The 23,042-nt window shown below is 48.4% G+C and overlaps 1 protein-coding gene across 1 annotated transcript; it reads right to left on the bottom strand.

Moving 5' to 3' along the window:
* Nucleotides 1-304: 304 nt before the first annotated feature.
* On the bottom strand, nt 305-21,443 carry SCD (stearoyl-CoA desaturase). The gene is made up of 6 exons (XM_066554517.1): nt 21,055-21,443; nt 17,016-17,298; nt 10,261-10,391; nt 6,748-6,953; nt 5,270-5,502; nt 305-4,046 (listed from the first exon to the last, which is right to left on the bottom strand). The coding sequence occupies exons 1-6, from the start codon at nt 21,079-21,081 to the stop codon at nt 3,847-3,849; spliced, it is 1,080 nt and encodes a 359-aa protein (XP_066410614.1). The 5' UTR covers nt 21,082-21,443; the 3' UTR covers nt 305-3,846.
* Between the last annotated feature and the right edge of the window lie 1,599 nt (nt 21,444-23,042).

Here is a 23,042-nt window from a genome sequence, read left to right as displayed (position 1 = left end):
GTTGTGCCGCATGTGTATCCGCCAGCCACAAGGCCCTGGCAAGGGGCCCCGGCTGGATTTAACCTGCAGTAACCCCAGGCGCAGGGGCAGCCTCGGCGGGGTGTGCCTGCCTGGCCTGCGCTGGAGTATGAAAGCCATTATAATCCACTCATTCATGATGCTTAAAGAGCCAGAGGCGTTTTTCCCCTGGTTCTCCTGGGAGAGAGAAGGGTTTGGAAGCAGTAAGCCACAGCATTCCGGTCCTGATGGCGTGCGTATCTCGTGCTTTACCAAGCCCTGCCCACCATGTCATCAGTCAAACAAGTTTTAAAGTAACATTTATCATTTTTATTATGAACAAATAAAATTTCAGATCAGCACAACCAGATGTCTGTTTCCATATTAGTAGAAATTATTTCAAAAAAGTTTTTTTTTTTCCAGTACACAAAACAGAGATACTACTATGCAGAAATCCCTAAACTGTGAAAAATCGTATCCTACTCACATTTCAACAGTGACAGAGCTTAGACAATGTGCAGATTCAACTTTCCAATCCTTCCCTGAACACTCAACACTTAGACTTCTGCTCTTCACAATACCAGCAGGGCTGGGAATGGTTTTGGAAAACAAACCAGTCCATGCTTCTGCCAGCAGCGGTGTGTGTGGTTCGTACTGTTCCGTCCTGTGCTCGGCTGGTCAGCAGCGAGCCTCACCCACACCTCTGGGAGGCAGGGTGTAACACCCCGTTACAGACAGGGGAACTGAGGCACAGAGTGTTTTTAAGTGACTTCGTCCCAAATCACGCAGCAAGCGAGTTGGTAAACTGGGAATGGGTCCCAGCTGCTTTAGCCATGAGGTCCCACTGCTGCTTTTTCTGCTTCCACCTTTCACAGACTCATTTAAGCTAAACATACAGACGATGCGTCCAGGACACAAACATGCCACCAAAAATATATATATATTTATAGGTGTATATATATATATATCTCAAACAAAGTTCTACTTAAAGTGTTGTATCTGTTTCTTAATCTAACAAAAATTCTTACTCAAGTACATTCAAAATCACCTGCACCCACAGTTCAATGTAGGCAATTAAATAATTAAGAAACCCCTTGAATGTTCATAACTCAAAAAAAAAAAAAAAACAAAACGGCAAATAGCTGTCAATACTTCTATGTATATTAAAGAAAGATTTAAGGCACCCAGAGATATTTGCCAATCTACCTTTAAAGTGACTGGACAAACACCAGGACTGTTTGGTTACTGCTCCTCAACTTCCACTCTCGTTCCAGATTCTGGACCTGAATCAGCACTTGAAATTTGAAAGAAACCCTTGATGTCAAGCCCTGCTTCTCTGCTGAGAGGATGTGAAATACAGCTGCATTTCACAGCACGCATCTCTACTGTAGAGTATGTCACACTACACCTTTAGGGCACCAGGAGCAAGGAAATAATTCTCCCCTTCTCCCCTCCCCTCACCCCTTTCAAATTACTGGCTGGAGCACATTCATCCTCTGGGGACTTCGATGAGTTCAGAGGGGTTTACACTAGAGCAAAGTCAGCCCACAATTACAGAGCTAACTGTGTTTCTCTTTTTTTGGAGGGCTTTTTGGTTTTTTTCAAATGGTAGGATACAGCTCTAGCCACAACTCCCTTTGGTCCAGCCAGCACCCAGGCAGTCCACAGCCTCAGAGCAGTAAGGACGCTGTCTCCTGAAACCAGGAGCTGAAGGACTCTCTTCTCCATTTGTCCTTGTTCCTCTTGGCTGGAGACCACATCACTCCTAATGGCTCAAAAACTCAAAGGGTCCCATTGCTGAGCAAAAACAAGGTCATGGTGGTGGCAGGGAGGGGAAGGTGAGGAGACAGGCTCATTTTCTGAGTAACAAGCTTGTTCTTGTTAAGGAGGACATCACAGAGCTATCCTGGCTCCTGGCGAGTTTCACTGCAGCAGGAAGAAGCAAAGCTGCAGACACTCACTCCCGTGAAGCTTCCCTGGCTGCGACGTGGCAGAGCTGAGGTGAGGAAGTTGGCATCTGCACTGTATCTGCCTTCCCTGGCCTGCCTGAATAAGGGAGATGCTGCAAACCCCACTCCAATGTCACTTTGTTCCAGCTACCTCTTGTGCTTTCCTCCAGCTCTGATTGATGCATTGAAGCAACAAAAACAGTACTATTGCTACAACTAATAACAATAATAGTAATAAAAATTAATAATAACTAGGAGAATTAAGGGGGAAAAAGCACTTTCAGCTCAGTGAGGGGCGTGATGCTGTAACATCCAGAATGTAACCAACTGCCTGAACTCAAGCTGGTCTCTGTAACTTGCAGGAAACAACACCCACATGGACTTTTTTCTCCAGCGCCCTCCAGCTGCATGCCCACATTGGCTCAGTGATGTAACTGCCCTTTCTGCAGGCTCAGCCGCCCTCGCTGCCTGTCTCACTGGCAAAGGAGCGCGGTGGCGAGATGGCTCGCCGAGGGGGCTGGGAGGCAAGCTAAGGGACTAACAAGGAGCTCCTTCCCACTCCCTCTAGGCAGCAGGGAATGGCAAACCTACATAGCAGACCCTGGGCAAGAAAGCACAGAGGTAGCTCACATTGGTGGCAGTTTCTCACCTTGAGGTCTCAACTTCCTTAAGCCCCCTGTGCCACCTGGCCCCACAGTGATGTTTCTCAGGCACTTGTTGAGTGGAGCCCCCGAGGATGAAAATACCTGGTCCTGCAGACACCTTCACTCCTCCTTACACCTGCAGGTGCTCCCTTGTCCTATCTCTGTGCTCAGCAAAGATGTGGATCTGCCTGCCACCCAGAAGGGACCCTGTTTCTCCAGCACATAAAGCAGCTTAGCTCAGAGGTGGAGCTTTGGTTTACATCCTTCTCCTCCTCTCCATTTTGGCAAAGTCCCATTTGCCAGCAAAAATCGCAGTGGTGGAGGTGAACAAAACTCACTATGGGCTGGTCCTGCCCCTTGGCAGCCAGTGGCACACCCTTCCATCTGTCCTCCTCCTCACCGTGGCTCTCCAAAACAGCTGTGGAGCTCAGAGTCATGCTCTGCCTTCAGTCCCTCATGGCACAGAGGGCAGTGCAGGGAGGGAGGCTGTGACACCAGAGGGAGTGCAAATTAAGGCCACCAGTACTCCCTCTCCAGTTCCCACTGCTGTTACAGCATCCCCCGGCCAGTGGTGGACCTGGGGATGTGAGAGAGTCTGGGCACTCTTCTCTCCCCAGCCAGAGTGGCTAGGTGGTGAGGAGCAGTGGAGAACACTTCCCAAGAGACATCTTGGAAAGAAACAACTCTTCTTTCTGATGACAAGAGCAAGAGATGGGGCTGCTTTTCCCAGGAAGAGCAGTTTAGCCATGTCATGTCTGTCAGCAGCCCTTGAGAAAAGAGAAGGGACTGTGGCAGAAACTTTGGGGGGAAGGTAGTGGGGAGAGGGTCACTGACTTTGGCTCAACTCTTCATCTGGCTGGTTCAGGCTTCCCTTAACTAAATAGTACACAGCCAACTGCAATGGGCCTCCCCAGGCCACTTCCTACCAGCTTCTCTTGCAGGTTGAGACTGGGAAAATGTAAAGCAGGAGACAGGTTAGAGAGGCTGGAGAGGAAAACAGAAAGGGAAAGGAGAGGAGGGAAAGGGTGGCCTTGTGTTATAATGGCAGAGTCCTAGGTCTTAAATACATCCTGCAAAATGCAGCATGGGAGGGGGGCGTTAAAACTCATTATCATTATCTTAAGCAAACTGGTAGCATTATTCAGTAGTTAGTTAACAGAACATTAAACTTTTGTCCAGCGTGTTTGGAGGGGGTGGGAAGGGAGAAAAAAGGAGGAAGGAGAGGTGTGGATGTGTGTGTGAAAGGGAGCAGGAACTCAGCCACTCTTGTGACTTCCATCTCCAGTCCGCAATTTCCGAGCTAGGATGACCTCCTTGGAGACCTTCTTGCGATCGCTGGCCAGCCCCAGGAGGCACATGAGGTCAATGAAGGCTGTGGTTAAGTTGAAGCGCCAGCCAAACTCACTGGTGGAGTAGTCATAGGGGAAGGTGTGGTGGTAGTTGTGGAAGCCTTCTCCTGAAAAACATGATCAGGGAGAGGATGTTGCAGAGCACTAGGTGACAGACCCTTTATCTTGACTCAAAGCACCATATTCTTGTAATGGGCTCTGGATTGAGTCCAGGTTCCTCTCTCCTCTCAGCCCAATTTCACCCTCCTGAAATCTACCCCATCCCATCTGGGCATGACCCAGCATGCCAGGGCTGAGACAATGACAATCACAGAGGATTTTTGGTGCTTTAGAGGAAAATAGGCATATGGCAGGGAACAGTGAAAGGCCCTGGTTCCCCAGCTGCACCAAAAAAACAGAGGATTCCTAATAGTTTTTCCCTTCCCACCACAAGAAATCTTCTAGTATTAATTCAGCTACCAGCTAGACCAGCAGCAAGCCTCCAACAAACCAGGCTAATCAATACTTCCACAACACTGGCAATCCTCGTGTCAAATCCAAAGCACATTTCCACATGGGGAAAAAAGCAGACATTAAGCAGACACTTCTATTAAGTAATCTACACCACTCAGCCACTATCTGTTCTGGACACTGTCAACATTGGCTCCAGTGCTCACCCCTTCAAAGACACTGCCTTGACTCCTGCTCCTACCCCTGAATCTCTGCAGTTCAAATCCCTCTCTACTAAAATTCCACAAGCAGATCCTTTGGTGCTGGAAATCACTGGAGCCCCACTGAGGTACAGTGGTGCAAAACAGATGAGGATTTAGGCAGGGGAAAACCGATAAAAGCATATGCTGATCCTGGGATGTACTTTACTAGATCTTCAAAATTTCAGTAAAAAAATATGAAAGCATCTATCTTGTCTTACCCTCAAGTACCCCCAATATCACCAGCTGTCCTGAGAACATGTCAAAATGTGAATCTGCTGGTTTTCAAGTTGACAAATCTCAGAGAGATATGCAGTGACAGCAGCACACGTTTTTCAGTCTAGTGAACGTGGCAGAGAGACCTCTGAACAGGGTAAATAAAATATTGTCATTGAGATAAGAAGGTGCTAAGTGTAGCAGAGTCCTTCCAGCCTGGAAAGAGTCTGATGGGAGCTGATAACCCCACTGCCCTTATGTACTCACTGGCCAGCACAGGAAACACCCTCAGATGCAAAGGCTGAAAGGTGCAGGGGAAATAGGGACACCTGGATTGATAGAAATTCCTAGAAGCAGTTGCAGCCCCAAGAGGCAGTCCCTGTTCTACAGTCCCCCTGCAGCAAAGACACAGATGTTGGACATACCTATGGCCCCCAGGCTGACCAAGGGGTTCTCCCGCGGGTTGATGTTCTGGTCATACGGCCGGTTGCCAAACATGTGAGCAGCACTGTTCACTAGCCAAGTGCAATTGAGCCCTAAGGTGTAGCGCAGGATGGCTGGAATGAAGAAGCTGATGATGATGGATTCATCCCAGAAGTACCAGGGCACTACAGATGGCAGTGTGAAGCACAGCAACACCACTGAAGGCTTGTAGTATCTGGAAAGGAAGGGACCAGGAGGAATGGGTTCAGTGGCAGAGGCAGGACAGGAAGGACTGATTCAGTCCTCCATTTGAAGGATTCATGCTCAGCTATACAGGGAAAATCAAGTGCAGAAATGCCTCATTCCTGAGCCTTATATCTTTTGCTCTGGATGTGCAGAAGCTATGCCTGGAGATTCCCAAGTCCTATCATCAGGTAAGAGACTCAGACTAAATCCTGCTCTCCTCACATCTGCACAAAGCAATGCTCCCATCACCATGGGGGTGAGTGAGAGTCCAGACACTCAGACACCCAGAAAAGCTGCTGCTTTTGGCTTCATCTTTCATTTGCTGATCAGCTACATTGATCCCCATAAAGGCAACCCCGTGCTTCCAGAGTCCCACACATGGTCCTTTCTCTGGCTTTGGCCCAATGCTGCAACTCCTCCTTGCAGACTTGGCTCTGCCTACAAATACACCCCATCAACAAGTGCAAGCAAGTGGCACAGGTGAGCATGTGGGCTCTCTCACACTAGAAGAATGGGAATAGAGGAAGGTGAACCGCTCTGATGATCCACAAGAAAAGTCAGTCTGGGACTGTACTAGGAACTTCGTGACTTCCTTCCTGACTGTACTAGGCTGGTTACTATATGGGTTAAGTCCCACATCCCTGCAGCCTTTGTGATAGGCTCACCTTCTCTGTGTCCTAGTATAGCTCCAGATGGGTGAGAGATATCCTACCCAAGAGGCACCAGTGAATGAAGACTGTTCTTCCCAGATACTGCACCTCTCACATCTCCATTTTCAACCCTTCTTTCACCATACTGTTTCCAAGAGACTGAGGGAAGAGGGGCACATACATGGCCTGGAAGGTGTACAATCTCCAAGGATGTCTCAGAGGCACCTGTGTCTGGGCTCTGGGCCAGCCAAAGCAGCAGCTGGGCTGTGGGGTGAGCAGGTGTGGAGTGGCTTTGTGGTGGGAATCTCAGTCTACTGCTGGCAAGATGCTGCAGGGTAGGCAGGCAAGAGAAGGGTGTGGGAGGGCTAGAGGTAGCACTGGATTCTAAACATTTCTCATAGGAGAGGAACAGCTCATTTCTCACAGCTCATCTCACAGCAAAGCCTTGGGCATGCTGAAGAATCACATTTCTCACATGATGCCCTCAATCCTCTCACATTCCATCAAAGCCACTTGAGTTCCCAGCCCATTTGTCCCTGCTCCACTCCCCATGGCTCCCCACTAAGGCTGACCCCACTACTCACCTGCGCTGGAACATCACCACTTTGTCAGCCTTGATGTCACTGAGGTCCAGCTTCTGTCCCTTCTCGATGACATCGGGGTGCTTGCGCACAAGCAGCCAGCCAATGTGGGAGAAGAAGAAGCCCCGCATGGCGTTGTGTGGGTCTGCATCTGTTTCGGAGAACTTGTGATGGACACGGTGGTCCCGGACCCACTCGTAGATGTCATTCTGCAAGTCAGCAGGAGTGAAAACTTAGGGACAGGGCTGGAGATGTTCCGTTCAAATTACAAAGTGGCCCGAAATGCTTGAATACTTAAATCCTATTGACCTGAACTTGTATCAGTAGCATTATGTCTCATTAGGGTTTGAGGTTTCTGAACTTAAAACAAAGGTTGAGTTTTGGCTGCACCTTTACAGTTTTTTGGGAAGCAGCTCCAGGAGTGCCTCATTGCTGCTCTTTGATTGGCCAACTCTGGGCTGGGGGGGTTTCACCACACCCATGGTGCTGCAGGCTCTGATTGGTCAGCCTGTGCCCCACCCCTGCAGCAGCTACTCTCATTGGCTGGCTGGTGCCTCCTCTCCTATGCTCGGCTCCTGTCCCATCCCTATCCCTGTCCCCATCCCCATCCCTGCACAGTGCCAGGCGAGGCTGACCTGCCCCCTCCCTCTACCTGACATTTCCCATAGGTCATCCTGCCTTGCTTGTCCTGGGATTGCCTAATCAGATGTTTAACTTCGGGGGGGCAAGGCTTTTTTAAATTTTTTTTTCTATTGGAGATCAAACAGTCTTAAAATTGAGGTCCCTTTTTAGAAGGAGAACAAACACACCCTTTCAATGACATTTCTCAAAAATACCTCTCTTCAGCCCCATTACTGTTCAATTTAAGCAGCAAAATCAATACTGTTTGGAACATGTCAATGCTTTTATCATTTGAATTATGAAATGATTGCTTTGGCTGGTTTTAAGAATAGATTCTCATAAGCCTGTGATCATTTCTTTGTATCAAGATTTCAATGAGCTTAAAGCCATGTATTACACCATCCTAGAAAACATGAAATAGAGATCTAACCATGGCTCTATTACCTGTATTACACAAGAGGCTCCTTAATCACCTGCATACCCAGGACTTTTCCTGAAAACACTTTGAAGAGAGGGAAATGGCATAACCATCCCTATTTCTTGCCTCGAAAGACTAAGGGACTTGTCCACACAGGGAGCCTGTAACAGAGACTCAACTCCTCAAGTCCTTTTCAGGTATTGTAACCACTCCTCCTTTCCTGAGATAAAATGATTTACCTGCAGGCCATTCAAGAAGGCAATGATAGACATGGGCCAAGGTTAAAGTCTTGTTTGTTTCCTAATAGTGGGAACTGCCACCTTCCTTCCAGCCAAATATCTCCAAGTATCAGCAGCCCTTGCTGATTGTGGCCAGAGCTTGGTCACTCAGTATTCCCCCAGAAGAGAGTGGCCCAGCTGCCCTCCCTATCTAAGTAAGCAGAGAAACTCAACCAGTACCTATGCTGGAAAAGTTTCACCCGTGACCCAAAGTCTCTTTCACATCCCAGCCCCTACACAGCACCATGTAACATGAGAAAGCCCAGTCTGAAAGTTGACAGACAGCTTGGGCTTGCACACATGGGAAGGTTTTCCCTGTCTTGCTGGAGGCAGGAGGCACAAATTTGGAAAGAGACCATGTAACACAGCTGGATCATGGTATGACTTCATCTACCACATCCTGTCTACATACAAAATCAGGAGTTTCAAACCTGAAAAATCTGTATCTTGACCCAAACTTTAGCACATTATCTTTTCTACAGGTTTTATTTTGGACCACCTCTAACTGCAACCCTGACTGAAAATCATGACTTTCTGAGAAGAGCAAGCAAAGCCAAGGAGAATGTCTTCTTCTTGGCATATCCCAGCTACAGGCTATAACCATGAGACCTTCTGTTGTGCTGCAGCTGGCAGGTCTTGTAGGTGGAAAAGCCAGTTAGAGGCAGAATTCATAAATTCTCTGAAATTACAAGTCACAGGTCTCTGAGCAGCCAACAGGTGTTTTCTGGAGGACCTAAGATAAGACAGTCCATAAACTTCCGTGATCTTAAAAGTTCCTGATCTCCTCTGCTGCCACTAATAGGAATGAGAGAAATTCAACATAAATCTTCTCTTGATCTCACTGAAAGTAACTACTAAAAAAAATCCATGGGGAATAGTATTGAGTTTTCACTAAAACTTTGGATTAGTTCCTATTGAAGCTGAAATATCTGTCTGTCTCTCATCTTTGTCTATTCCTATCCCCTACAGCAATAGCTCAGCAAATTCTTTCCCCCTCTGCCCCATAACCCTGTGAAAGATGGTCTTTGTACAGGACTAGCTAATACACAGCAACCCATCCTGTTGCCTCACTGAGTACTGGACCACTGGCTGGAATCAGCAGATTGGTCCCTCCCCTTCCTCATCAAAGACAGCTGTTTGGTACTATCAGAGAAGAAGTTCAATGATGTTTTAGAAAGTTTTTCAAAGCTTAAAAAACTACTCTGTTTTGATTACACGTAAAAAAAATAATATCCTCTGGAGAATTACTTAAGAGCACAGCACTGATACTTTCGCGTTCACCTTTTTATAGCAGGAAGTGCTGCATTCTGACACCTTCCTGAGTACTTCCCACAGACAAGCAACCCTTCAGTACAGTTGGAGGATGGAGTGTTGTTAGGGCTGACTTACAGCAGCAAGCCTGAGAGGATTTATTTTTCTGTGCCATGCCAATCTGGGTTTTCACTCCGACTTCTACAGATTTGCAGTTTTGTTTGTTTTGGGGACTGTGAAGTACTCTCACAGTAGTTAGGCAATATCCTGAGTTTAGAGCTCTTTGAGAGGTGAAGCAATCTTCCAAGGTGCTTAACAGTGCCTGCAGTCACTTGTGCCACTCTGAATGGGCCCAACCCTTCTCTCCTTAAAATATCACTGACCTGGGACAACCCTCTGGAAGCCAGTGGAGTGATTTGTAACATGATTAGTCTTAAATATCACTCTTCTGAATGAGAGAAACATCCCCTAAATCCCAACAAGTTCTTGGTCTTTATGAAGTAGCAAATTCTACATCCTGTAGAATTCTACAATCCTTGGCTTAGCAGATGTCTTCTCCTTTATCAGCCACACAGCAAAAGGAGAGTGAGGCAACACCAGGAAAACACTTAACACTTCCACACCTCTTTCATGGGACCTGGTGCAAGCACAGGGAGACCACACCTTAAGAGAAAGGTACATTCCTGCTTCAGAGATTTCCTACCCCTGGTTTTGGCCTGTTGTCCTCTCAACACTGGGTTTGCCTCAGAGTCAGCCTCTGATGGGACAAGGTAAAGACAACGAGACAGACTCTAGCACTGCAGTGTTAGATGGAAAGGGCTGTCTTCTTCCTAATAAGAGGCAGTAGGAGAGAGGAGCCTCTTCATCAGATTGTGTCCCCTGTCTGGGACAGGGATTCATGGGAGCACTTCCTTCTGAGGACCAGTGGGACACTGAGGAAATGCTTACCTGGAAGGCCATGGAGTTGGCAATAGTCAGGAAGATGCGCAGGGGCAGCGTGGCTTTGTAGGAGCGATGACTCCAGAGGCGGTGAGATCCAGCTGTGATCCCCAGAGCACTCACCACGAAACACAGAAGAGCTACAAAGGAAAAGAAGGTGTTTGAGCAGTTGGAGCAAAGCTTCAGGCAGAGCAACACAAAGGTGGGCCTACCCCCAAAGCTGTATAAGCAAGAGAGGAATCCATGGAGAGCAGATTGGGGCAATAAAACTCAATGTGAGATTGCCCAAGCTACCACAGGCCTCCTAGACAATGTGGACAAAGCAATTCAGCTCTTCATCTCTAACAAGGAAGGAGGCTCCCCCTTAGAAGACTCACAAGGGCTGGTTCTTCGGCATAGTGCCATCTGTCATAGTGCAGAGTAGTCAACATTGTATAAACTGGCTGCTTTCATAAAGCACTGTGATAAAAGCACTGCAGTCCACCAGGGAACAGTTTCTCCCTTTCCTTCCACCCCAAATAATCCAGGCTCTTGCTTTCCCATCTCACCAATCCCCACTAAATCTCTTTTGCATTACTTTCACCAAGAGATGGTAGATAATCTTAGCATTCTTGAGCGGAACAACTCAAGCCCAGGGTTAGGCTTTTTTTCTGCTCCCTTTCTCAGCAGAAGCTGGCAAAAAAAAGATCTAACCTATCCTCCCGCTGAAGTCTGGGCTTCACCTTCAGCTCTAGCACTGGTTTAAAATCTGCCCAGGGGCTACTGTTCCTAGGGTCTTTTTGATCCCTCCCTCTGCTCAACTCCTGCATCTTTCTCAGAAGGAAACCCCGGGGCTAACGATTCCTTGCAAGTTGTGCCCATGGCAGACGCAGATGTTGCTGGGCCCTTTTCAGCTTTGAGGCTGCTTCATGAGTTCCCTCTTCAGGCAGGGCAAAAGGAATTCCTTGCCCCTTTGGCATCTAGTAAAAAACCACATCCCTCTCCCAATACATCATGAGTTCATATTTGCCTTGGTCTGTGTGCCTGTTTGCCCTCCTGGGAATTCTGGAAATTAACCTCAGCTCCAGCACCTAATCCTAAAACCGAAATGGAGAAAAGATCCCAAGAGTTTCATAGCAGCATTACACTAGGAAAGTAGGGTAAGAAGAAAATTGGTTCTGCAAATTAACTCTTCCTCTAAAGGAAGGGTCAGGAAGTTTGGTAGAAAGAGAGCATTCAACAGCTGGTTTGCTCTGCAAGCTCAGACAAAAAGAGGGAAGAGTGCACATCTGTGAACAGGTCAACTGATCCACCTCTAGTCCTCTGGGGGAAGCATTGCCTTCTTACTAGTCCCCCAGGGCAAACTTTCCTGGTATAAATTTGCATATTTCAGCCAATTGTATCAATCATTAAAAGAGCTCCTTATTCCTTCATGTAAGTCCATGGATAGGAATTGCTGGTAGCATACTTGACGTTCAGCCATTCAGTCCAGCCAAATGGCTCTAATCAAGTTTATCTTGAATCCAGAAAACCAGATACTCTGACAGAAACTTGTCTGGAATCAGAAATCTGAGACCTGTGCCAGGCATGGCCCGATTCTTTAATTCAAAATAATACAGGCTTTATTTCTGCTCATCTCCTGCTTCATCTTCCTTCTGTCACCTCCTTTTTGTTTTTCTACATTCCCAGCCTAATCTCTTATCCGCTAAAAGCCTGTCTTGGCTGATTTAACATCATCTTCTGGCCCCTTAAACTTGCATGAACTCTTCTTACTTCCATCCCACTGCACAAGAGTGACCTTCCCTGTCTGCTGGTCTGACCGTGATTCCCCATCTTCATCTTCTCCCTTGGTTCCCTGCCTGCTGCTGAATGCAGCACAAGCCTTGGACCAGCACAACTCTGCCTTGTGTCTCCCAGCACCTTGGCAGTCTTTCAGAAGAGCCAAGCATGCAAATACAGCAGGATCCAGCCTTTGCAAGAGACAACAGAGCTGAACAAAGCTCACAAAGCTGTCCAATACAGACAATTATACAGACAATTCTCAGAATTTGCCTGTGGATACCCCTGTTGGGAAAAGATGACACCAGCAACAATGACATTATCAGCAAGCACGGGGAATCACAAAAGAGATGTGATGAGGACACCAACAGACTCCAAACCCAGACAACCCAGTATCTGCTTTTGGGTATCCTTTCCTGGAAGATTTTGTAAAAAAATTGGAAAAGTACCACTGCTTTTGGGTGCCCCGGCATAGAACAAACTCAGCCTCCATCCAAAGCCCATGAACCTCAGCAGCTCATGCTGACTTCTCTTGGACCTGCATCCCAGGTCACTACAATGGCCATAACTCTCTAATTATAATCCTGTGCTGCCTGGCCTCATGCCCGTGTACAGAAGCTGTAGTTTAGCTAAGGGGCAGACACTTTCTGTGGCAAAGCAACTGATTCTCAGTCTATGCATTGCTGGCACCAGCTTCACAGAAAGCCAGACCCTACCTGGAGACAATTAGATCCATCAGCCATATCTAAGAGTTTATGTGACAGTGACAGGATATGCACAATGATTGAAATCCTTGTGGAATACAGAAGAATCCAGCACCCTTACGATTCAGAGAATTCACCTCCACAAACAGGTACAATGATGATCAATCATTGCATAGTCAGGGAATCAGCATCTCACAGGGAAGAAGAAAAACTCCTCCAAGATCATCCACTAAGAATTCAATTGGAAAGAGAGTAGAGAAGGTGAAATAAAGTAGCACAGATTTTCACACTTGCCCTGTGATGCTGCCCCAAACTGAAGGACTTAGGGACTCCATCAGCTGAGGATTCAAAGTAATCTTCCATACTGCGCTTTGAACTACACGAGATCCAAAATATTGGCAACTCACAGGTGATTTTCCCAGTGACCCATTAAACTGGAATACAAAGAATTATGACCACTGACAGTAATAAGCACTCAATGCTCCAAAAATTAAACAGAAAACATTCCGCATTCAGTCATAGCTATGACTCATTAGGCTTTACCTCTTTAGGGCCCAGATTCAGACCCAAGCTATGATGAGAAACCAGGAATGTGCTGAAAGCATTGCCACCTGCAGTGAACACCAAGGATGTTTACATGTAAAGAGGTGCTCCTGATGCAGCATGTCCTTAGGCTTTTGCTCTGTGCAGGACTGTTCCCTCCTTGCTGCCCAGTCCCTGTTAGCCGGGTGAGTCCTGCTACTCTCAGAAGAAAGATACCAGGGGCAATGAAATTTACAGGCTGCATAAAGGGAACAGTGTTTAGGAGGAGCAATAGGATCTGCTGTCACTGAAACCTAACTTCCCTGCCACACTCAGAGAAGCACACCACCTGCTACTTAAGCATGGAGGGAACACTAAGTGGTAAGGTGTTGCCAGCTGTAGTCTTGATGGGAAAGTAAAAAAACCACTGTAAACACTTTGCTGGTCGTATCTCTGGGGGTAGTATTGGCTGAGATTTTCTGACTGTCAGAGTTGCCTAAATTACCCAGCAAGGTTCACCTTGGTCCAAAGATAATACAGCAACAACAAAATATGGTATCAACCCATGCTTCTAGAGCCTCTGGCACTGCAGGGATCTGAGGTGTTGACAGAGCACCATGTCGAGAGGAACCATTCTTGTTTACAGACACTGCTGTCCAGGCCAACAGGAGCTAGGGCAATTACTGTCAGTCTGCTGCATCTAAGGGCTAAAAAGACTACCCACAAATCATGTTTCCAGCAAGGATCTGAGCAATTAGAGAAGAAACTGCCCATCACCTTTGCATCCTGCCCTTTAAGACTCAGTCTCTGTGCCATTTAGCAAATGACATAAAATGTGCCCATGATCCTTGAAAAGACTAAGCAAGACTTTGAGAAGTGCAGTGGAAAAGACAATAAATAAAAGGGGAGCTGACTAGAAAGTCATTGCTGGACAGGCTCAGAGAGCTCTTGTGATGGTGAGCTCTCACCTGATCAACAACCCGAGCTCATTCTGGGAAGCTCTGTACCAGAAAGAGATCAGGGGAGACAATGCACACAGCAACGCAGAACAGCAAACAATGATGAAGGCAGGGCTGGGGAGCTTGAGAGACAAAGAGGAATCAGCACACAGAGAAATGAAAACAAAAGAGGACAGTCACCAATATAACTGGTTTCAAAGGGAGAGGAACATCAAGGAGACGGTGGCCTGAATGAAGTAGGTATAAGCAATGGATAAATTATAGAAGGTAGATGAGCTACCAGGCCCCACAGCTGCCTGTTGCAACACAACAGAGAACACCCGAGACCATGCTAATTTCATATTATATGTACACAACCTAAGAAAGAAATTATCTGAAAAACAAAGAAACAAGCAAAAACTCCAGCAGCTCCAGAACTACCATTGCTAGAGCTGGCCTGCCATGAGCCCATGGTGTACTGCCAGGAGCAACCCAAGTCTCTGCTGCACTATCCTTGTGTGTAACATGGGAACTGTAGTCCTCTCCTTGCTACCAGAGGGTGATGGGAAAAAACAGCAAGTCACTGACATGACATCACAGCCACAGAAGCCTTGTATATGCCAAATAAAGGTATGAGCTGCGAAAAGGGCAATGCAAGGAGCAAGAAGCCTTGTGCTGAGAAGGGAGACACATGGAGGATCAGAGTATTCCAGTTTCAGTTAGTGCTGGAGGAGAATGGACTATAAGGGAACTCTGACTTGGCTCTAAGGTGCCACGAACAGTGGTCCTTTCCCAGAACAGGAGTGCAGGACAGGGAGCTTGGTGGAGCTACTCCAGCTTTGGTAAGGCCAGATAGATCTTCAGCCAGTCCAGAACAGTGCAGTTCCCCCAAACACCATGTCCTTCTCCCATTCCCAGAACATGTCACTCCAGAATCCACCATGGAATCTTGCAGTGCCTCACAGTGGCAGGAGAGCAACTGGCACTTCACATCAGAGTTGACTGAGCGAGGAGAGCAGGAAAGATTGACATCAGATAAAAAGCAAAGCAGATTCCTGGGAAGTGCCATGAGATGCCATACAGACATCCTAAAGAGGTGCACAGTTGCAAAGACACTGCCTCAGAGACCATTTTGGGGTAGGGTGGGGTTTAGCAGAATGCAAAACAGCATTAACTTTCTGGATAAAGATGCTCAAGCCCTCATAAGTATCCCAAGGGCACTCAAGGGAGAAGGGTTGGATGGATTTGGAAATCATGGAGCATATCAGCAGCTTGAAACAAAGTCAGTAAATTCAACTCACTTTTTTTCCTTCTCCTTGCCCCAACATCCTGAGGTTATCTGACTGGAATTGGAGGACCCAGGCTGTCAGCTCAGTGAGTGGGAGAAGCCAGCAGTCTTTGCTTAGCCTCCAGCCCAGGGACGGGACACACAGAACAGGACCAAGAGCCCTGAAATGCTCCTCCAACATGATGCTGAGGCTGCATGTTCTGCCCAGGCCAGGGGAAAGTACAGCCTGTCAGGTTTTCACAAGGGAAAGGCCCAGCAAAGTCTTCCTTCACAACATCCCCCTGAAAGGCCATGCTGGCTGCACAAGGGAACACATCAAGGCCTCTGCTTTTGCAGATGCTGTAGCCAGACCCTGGCTGTTGCCTCCAGTGAGGAGGCAGACCCCTGCCTGTGAGAGGCTGATAAGGATAAGAGGAAGAGTCAGCCTGGCCATCCAGGAAGCCATCTCCTTCCCGGTTCAGATGTGATACTTGTTGCACACAGCCATCAGGAACACAGACTTTGAGAGGGTGGCAGACCAGGTGGATCGCCCCAGGCCCCATCCATAGCCAGCCTGACCAGGAAGCGGGAGCACTACTGAACCCAAAAGCGACTCCAGCAGACCTCAATCTAGACTGTTGCTTTTTGTTTCAGGATGTTCTGTTTCACAGGGAGGCAGGGGCTGGATACAATCTCTCGACCTCCCTATTGGGAGCCATTTGGTTTCTGGACTCCACCAGGGGTCCACACAAAGGCTCGTGGAAAGCGAAGCTCTCCTGCAGAGTGGGCCCTGGGCCCAGCTGTCTTTCAAGCAGTCAGAGGAGAAGTTTGGTTCCTACCCAGGGCAAGATCTCTGAGAAAGCAGAGCTTTCCCTAGCTACCTTCTGCTGGGTTGTGCTTTCCACTGGAATTTGCTGCCTGGAGAGCATGCTTATTTATTTTCTGAAAGTCGTCAGGCTTAGTTCCGGGATGACAGTGGCTAATCTGTGCTTTTTTAAGAATGATAAAAGACCTGAGCTTCAGACTTAATTCTTGACTTTTATCTTCAGCACAACTGTATTTTGTCTCTTTTCCCTCATACACACATTGAGACTCTGTGGGATTTACACTTCCCTGGTAAGGACAGGAATGGTTCTCACATCTGGGCAGCAGTCTCATGCCAAGTAGTGCTCTGTACCTTGCCTCCCTAAAAACCCGTTAAGGTGCTCTTGTAGCATCTTTCTTCCTAACTTTCTGGCACTGTCACAGTACTCTATCAAACAGTTTTTGTGCTTCACCCCAGAAGCAGCTACACATCCGAGGATATTTCCAATCCTAACGTCTGTGAATCAAGTTTGTTCTTTGAGCAGACAAGCCAAAGCCCTGCCAAATCTTTCCTTCTCATGTGTGACCTTACAAGAGACACTAGCAGGTCCTTCCACAGCTTGCTACAAATCTGGTTGAAGAGCTGCTTCTAGAAGCTCCCTGCTTCTTTTTCTCTCATCCCCAAGTCTATGGGCCTGGAGGGAAAAAAAACCCCACCCAACAGATTTGGGGGTTGCAGATGCCCAGAAACAGACAGAGGAATGCGCTTACCCCACGCCAGTGTCTGGATCTTTGCAGAGGGTATCAGCGTCAAGGCGAACAGGGCCCCGAGGTGCAGCAGGCTCATGAGGATGATATTCCTCCAGACGTATCGCAGAGGGGGCTTGGGGCCCTCTTTCTCCCGGTATGTCTCATCAAAGATATCGTCCATCATGCCCCGGTCTCCTGCCAAGTCCTCGTGGTTGAGTAAGTCCTTCTCCTTCTCTCTCTCCTTACTGGTCACCCGGGAGGTGACTGTGCCACCAGCAGTGGTGCTGGAGGTGGAGGAGAACTCCTTGAAGAGGCAGCAATGGATATTTTCAAGAAAGGAAAGAAGGGAAAACAAAATAAGAAGTTGGTGGTTATCAATTCAAGAAATAGAAACACATGCATCTAGGCTGGCAGTGTAAGATTCACAGTCTGTAGTTTCCCTGGAAGGCTCCATTCTTTCAGCTGAGCCCTTGGCACAAAGATCCTGCTCTGGCCACATGGAGTCATGGCCTGAGAGGACGGGGACCTGGTCTTTCTGGAGAGGAGGTGAATGGTAGGTAGAGTGCCAAAAGTAAAGAAAAATACTTGAAAGCCAGTCTCTTTTCCACCAGTGGCTTTGGTGAGATCATTTGCAGACTGCAAGGATTTTTGTTTTTGTTCAGTTTGATTAGTGGATGGTTTTAGGTGGGTTTGTGGTCTGGGCTTGTGCATAAATGGACAACAATAAAGGAAATCTTGTGAATGAACAAATAGGTGGGAAAGAAATATGGTCTGAAACACAGTTTTATAATAAATCAATGGGCTGCTCCTGAATCCTACTTATTTGTCACCTCACCTAGGATCACAGGGGAACATGAGGAAGATCCACAAAGGGATTACTCTGGGGTGCCTCCTTATCTTGCCTGCCTCACCTTCCAAGATGGGTTGTGGCAAGATCAACATGCTTGAATATCAGTGGATGGAAGCAGTCAGGTGAGGTACTTCTAGTTAGAACTGCAGCTACTTATCCTGTGCCTGCTGCTAAGACTCTTATCCCTGTCTCATTTCCCACCCACAGGCAAACTGAGGCAAGGGAAGACAATCCTCTGATCTATGGCCACCAGCATGTAGAGAGGAAGTTTTAAGCAGAAAAGTTGGCTCAGCTTGGCTCCTGGCTCCCTTCCGTAACTGTGACACAACATTCCCTCAGAACATGCTTGTTTGCCCTGGCTGAGTGACAGCCTGCCCCATCAGGCATGCATGACAAAAGGAGCAGGCAGGACTGACCCTAATGAGACAGGTCAGTGAACCCTGAATCACCGATTTCCATCTCCATCCAGACAGCCTGTGCTTGCTGGTACTGTGCTTGCTGGTACTCGCAGCCCTTTGTCAGCTCCAAGCCCAAGTGCCCAAGGTGCCCCAACCCCGGGGGTGCCAAGCACATGGGATGCAAGGGTGTGTCCCACACGCATGGCCCCATCCCCTGCCCCCTGGGACACATCCCTCTGCCCCCCAGACTGCTGCCTCCATGGGTGAAGGGGCACTAAAGGTCAGCCAGCAGGAACAGGAGGGCTGAGACTGAGGGACAGAGCATGGTCAAGCTGGGAAAGCTCCTTTCCCAGTAGAGATCTCTGCTGAATTAACAGCAGATTCCCACTCAGGTGTTCAGGATTCATAAAAGACCACCATCCTGCCATGGCCTAGTTTCCTGAGGGAGGCATTAAAATCAGGCCAGGCAGCTTACGTGGCCACCCCAACTCCTCCCTTTCCCAAGGGCTGAAACTGGAGGGTTACAGACATACCTTCCGATGGGGAGGAGCTGGCAAGGCTGACAGATTCCCCACATTTGGGAAGTAAAATGATCTCTATAGAGGAGCGCTTTTAGTTTTTCCTTGGGAATCAAAGTTTTGAAAGGAAAAAACTGGACACAAAGTATCCTGCTGCCTTCACTGCAGGCAGGCAAGCTGCTGAGCTTGGGACTGGCTCTTCTGCATCCTGGCTATAGGCTGTCTCTGCCTGCTTTCCTAGTTAACGTTTTAAGGGTATGATACTCTCATCTGCTAGAGAATTTAGAGGTAATCCCCACACCCAAAGAGCCATGAGAAATGGCTTCTAATCCAGAGACTGGGCAAGGAGAAGTCCTGCCTGTTCCCAAGTGTTAGATATTCTCATCTAGCATTTTGGCAGAAAGGTACAATTTTCTTTCTTGGCTGCAAGACAATCTACCAAAAAGACCCAAGACTTGTCTATGCAGGAAAAATTCCCGGCAGTGATTGGTGGTATAATTAGACAGGTAACACACCCCATATGGACATGCTGCTTCCAGAGTAAGAATGTGGGGTTGTAGTTGCATTTTTCTCCTCCATGATAGCTTATGTCACTGTCAAAGATACACGGGGGCAGAGGAGGAGGAGGGAAAACGCAAAGAAAACAGCAGAGAGGAAAAAAAAGATCTCTTCTGGAGTTGTAGTAGCCACATGAGGAATTTTACCAGCATACCTATGCTGCTGGAATTACACCGATATAATCAGGCTGGTCAATTCTCACATGTAAACTAACCTTGAACAAAAGGGCTATAAAGCAGCTGTGAAACAGCTCCACCGTTACAAACTTGGTGGGAGGAGCATGGGGGGATGAGGGAGGGAGAGAGGTAGAAACGGGGGAAACGAGGAAAGAAAGAAGATTTTTGTCCCCTTATGACCATAGTGGCTCCTACCCAGGAAAATGGGATGGAGATTGATCGGGAGTTTAGGGCTGAGAGAGGGAGGAGGCCAGCTAAATAATTTTCATTAGCTTTCCCTCATTTCTGAATGGCTTTGCAGCTCTCATCTGCTGAACAGATGTGTTTCCCCATCTACACCCCCACCTCCCCAGCACTGAACATGCCATAGGTGATCCTGGCATCCAGCCAGCTTATACAACCAGCTGCAGCTCAAAGGCTCCTGCACCGGGCACGGTGTATGGGCCCCAGGGCACTGAATCTCGGGTCCGGCATATTTGAATATGCCCAGCATGACCCAGGGACAGGATTCTTTCCAGCTTCCAGGATATGACCCAAAATACATGCCAAAACCATGAAACATGGTTTGAACACACTGCCTTTGACATCCATTTTGGGAGGGGAGAAAAGTAAAGTTCTTTACATCACAGCATCCCTGGAAGGTCATGGCACCTGCACAAAAGCACCAAGGGAGACCCTGGGTGCTGGTGACATGAAAAAAGCAGGGGTATGATTTACATCCACTTCTAGGCATTGGCAGAGGGGGGAAGGATGAGAAGGTGAGAGCACAAACACCAGAATCAAATGCCTGCCTCCTCCCCTTGGGCAAAGGGTGGCTGCCATAAGGGTCAAAAATAAAAATGAAAATCTTTAAAAATCCAACAGCTCCACATGTCTTAACTGGTGTCAGGTTATTATTCAGACCTTCTTATTCCAAAAATGGGCAGTCTCCCTATTGTATGCTTGCTTGGCTCAAGCAATGCAGACACAGTCATTCATTTCATCTGGGCAACCGGCTTTCACCTTGCGTCTGTCCTAGAGACGCTTCCTGCTGCAGTATTTGGTTTTAAAACACTGCGAGTAAAACCCCTTTCTTATCAAAAATAAAATTAATTAAGAAATTTTTTTAAAAATCCCAATCTGAGTATTATCAAAAAACTTATGACTTCTTGGCACAAAATATGTTCTTGAATAGCCTTTCATGCTATTCAAGGACCCAGCATGTTTCGATGGGTGTTTTCAAAATAACCCTGTATTTTATGCTCAGTCTACCTGAGGGCACAGGATCCAGGAAGATCACCTCAAAGGCGGATGTCTCCGCTTCATCCGTGGGCTCCCCACCAGGCATGGGCGATGTTTTACGTTCCCACTGAACCCCTTCGCCTCCCCGGCTGCGAAGCGGTGCGGAGAGGACACGGGCACGCACGTATGAATACGTGTGTGTGTGCACGCACAGACACGCGTGGATGCCCACACCTTCTTCCCCAACACAGCAGCAGCGCAGCGCTGTCGGAGCCGCGGAGATGAAGGAGGAAGAGGCGAGGGGAAGACAAAGCACCCGCACCCCGGGGCCCCGCTCACCTCCTCTTGCAGCAAGTGCGCAGGCATGGGGCGGCCCTGTCTCTGCTCCTCGGCGCGGTACGCGGGCGCGCAGGTCCCCGGCGCTGGCGAGAGGCTGGCTCCGGTCGGCTCCTCGCTCGGCGAGCTCTGCAGCTCGCGGAGGCGGGTGCGGAGGTATTTAAGGGGGGCTGCTTGCTCGGCGGCTGGCGGGGCTGGACTCTGCGCACCCCGGCCTCCCGGTGACCCCCTGCCCGCGGCTGGGATGCGCGGGGTCAGCGCGGAGGGCGGCGAATCGCGGTGGGGGCCCGGCTCTCGACGTAGCCGGGGGGAGAGGCGGGGCGGAGCGGGCAGAGGGGCGGGAGGGAGGAAGGATGCTGAGGAAGAGGAGGATGACGAGGGCCAGGCTCTCTCATGATGCCTGGCTGCTTTTTTCTTTTTTTTCTTCCTTTTTTTTTTTTTTTTTTTTCCTCCCCTCCCTCCCCCTTGCGAGCTGATTGGTTGCGGGAAATTTGGTGCCACCTCGGCTTGCCCTCGCCATTGGCTGCCCGCAATCTGCTGTTCGCTCCCCGCGGCGCGCACCCTGCGCGCCCCACTGCGCGCCCCGCTGCGCTCACGGTCCCGCGCCCTGCTCCGCGCCCCGCTCCGCGCCCGCCGGGACTGCTGCGGTCCCCCGAGAGCCCCTTCCGCCGCCGCGAGGGCTGCCCCTGATGAAATAAGGGGCTCCCGAGGGGTGAGGGATGTCAGGAGCCCCGTTCCCCTTCCCCAGCTGGATGTGGGTTGCGGCGGGGGAAGAAGGGGATTCAGCATGAAACATCTGCTCTGTACCGGGGATCTGTCTGGGGTGCAATCTGCACGTGTGTGCGCGTATAGAAATCACACATCCCTGCAGAGAAAAGCTGCCCACAACGTACGTCCAGATAAGCATGTATGTCTGTGTAGATGTACATCACGATATGCACAAATAGTTTGGAAACTGTTGGCTGTAACATTTTAAAAAGAATCCTGTCTGTTGTCCCCAGAAAACAGTGCCTTCAGCAGAGGATGGAAGGAAGAAGTAGTAGCTCAGTTTGCCATCAGCTATTTTCCTTAACAACCTTCCTGCTAGCCAGTGGTGCCAGCAATATCCAGCCTTTATCCAAAATCCAAGATCTATCTGAAATTCAAACTCTATCCCACAGAGACCTTCACCATTAAAAGTGAAAACCAGCGCTCTTACAAATCAAACCTTTTCGGTGGCAGAGCCCAGAGGCAGCTCTCCTAACTCCACCGTGTGGTCACCGTGCCAGACACCTCAGTCATTTAGCACCAAGGCTTGGGGTACCCTAATGCCATCACCCTGGCCAAGACCTCTTGTAGCTTCTTCCCCTACTCAATAGTGTGTCCCGTGTTCAGTTTCTGTTCCCTGCTGACACATGAGTCATTTTGGGAGTGGAGCAGGGACGTGAAAAGGCAAAAGTGTGCCCATATCCTCTGACATTTATCCTGTCTGGAGCCCTCCTGCAGTGATGGAGCTGACCACACGAGGTGCAGACAGACAACCAAGATCTTGCAGAGTCCATGCCTGGGCTGATCCTGCTCAGACTTATCGTGACTTATTCAGTGGCAGCTGTCAAAAGTGAGTTGCATTGTAATCACTGGAAGGGAAAAGTGAGAATGAAAAATAACAGGGGCCCATTTGTTCTCCAGATTCAGAGGTGTCCAGCAAAGGCAAAAATATGTCCCTGCTTTTTCATTTCACAGTGATGGATGAAGAGGTCTGTGAGAAGTATGTGTTTAAATTTGATATTAGGATCTTGAGTCATGCCTACCTTTTGAGACAATATTTAAATAGAGAGCCCAAATCGGAAGATGTTCCTGGATGGTGAAAGCGGACATGAGTCAGGGAGGGACTTTCAACCGTCTCTTTTAAGACTCTCCGTTAAATGTTTGGTTAACAACACTGAGGAGAAATTATGTTTAAATTAAAGATTCTACCTATTTTCTATGTGAGTGCTGAAAGAACTACCAAC

The sequence above is a fragment of the Molothrus aeneus genome, chromosome 8 (assembly GCF_037042795.1).
Source record: "Molothrus aeneus isolate 106 chromosome 8, BPBGC_Maene_1.0, whole genome shotgun sequence".
Lineage (NCBI taxonomy): Eukaryota > Metazoa > Chordata > Aves > Passeriformes > Icteridae > Molothrus > Molothrus aeneus.
This window is presented reverse-complemented; position numbering and strand designations above follow the sequence as displayed.

Bases quoted from the DNA above. Each gene is read 5' to 3' on its own strand.
- SCD (XM_066554517.1), bottom strand. From the start codon at position 21,081: ATGCCTGCGCACTTGCTGCAAGAGGAG. The intron at 6,954-10,260 runs GTAAGCATTTCC...GCTGACTTGCAG, and splicing joins CCAACTCCATGGCCTTCCAG to AATGACATCTACGAGTGGGT. The intron at 4,047-5,269 runs GTATGTCCAACA...CATGTTTTTCAG, and splicing joins GGTCAGCCTGGGGGCCATAG to GAGAAGGCTTCCACAACTAC.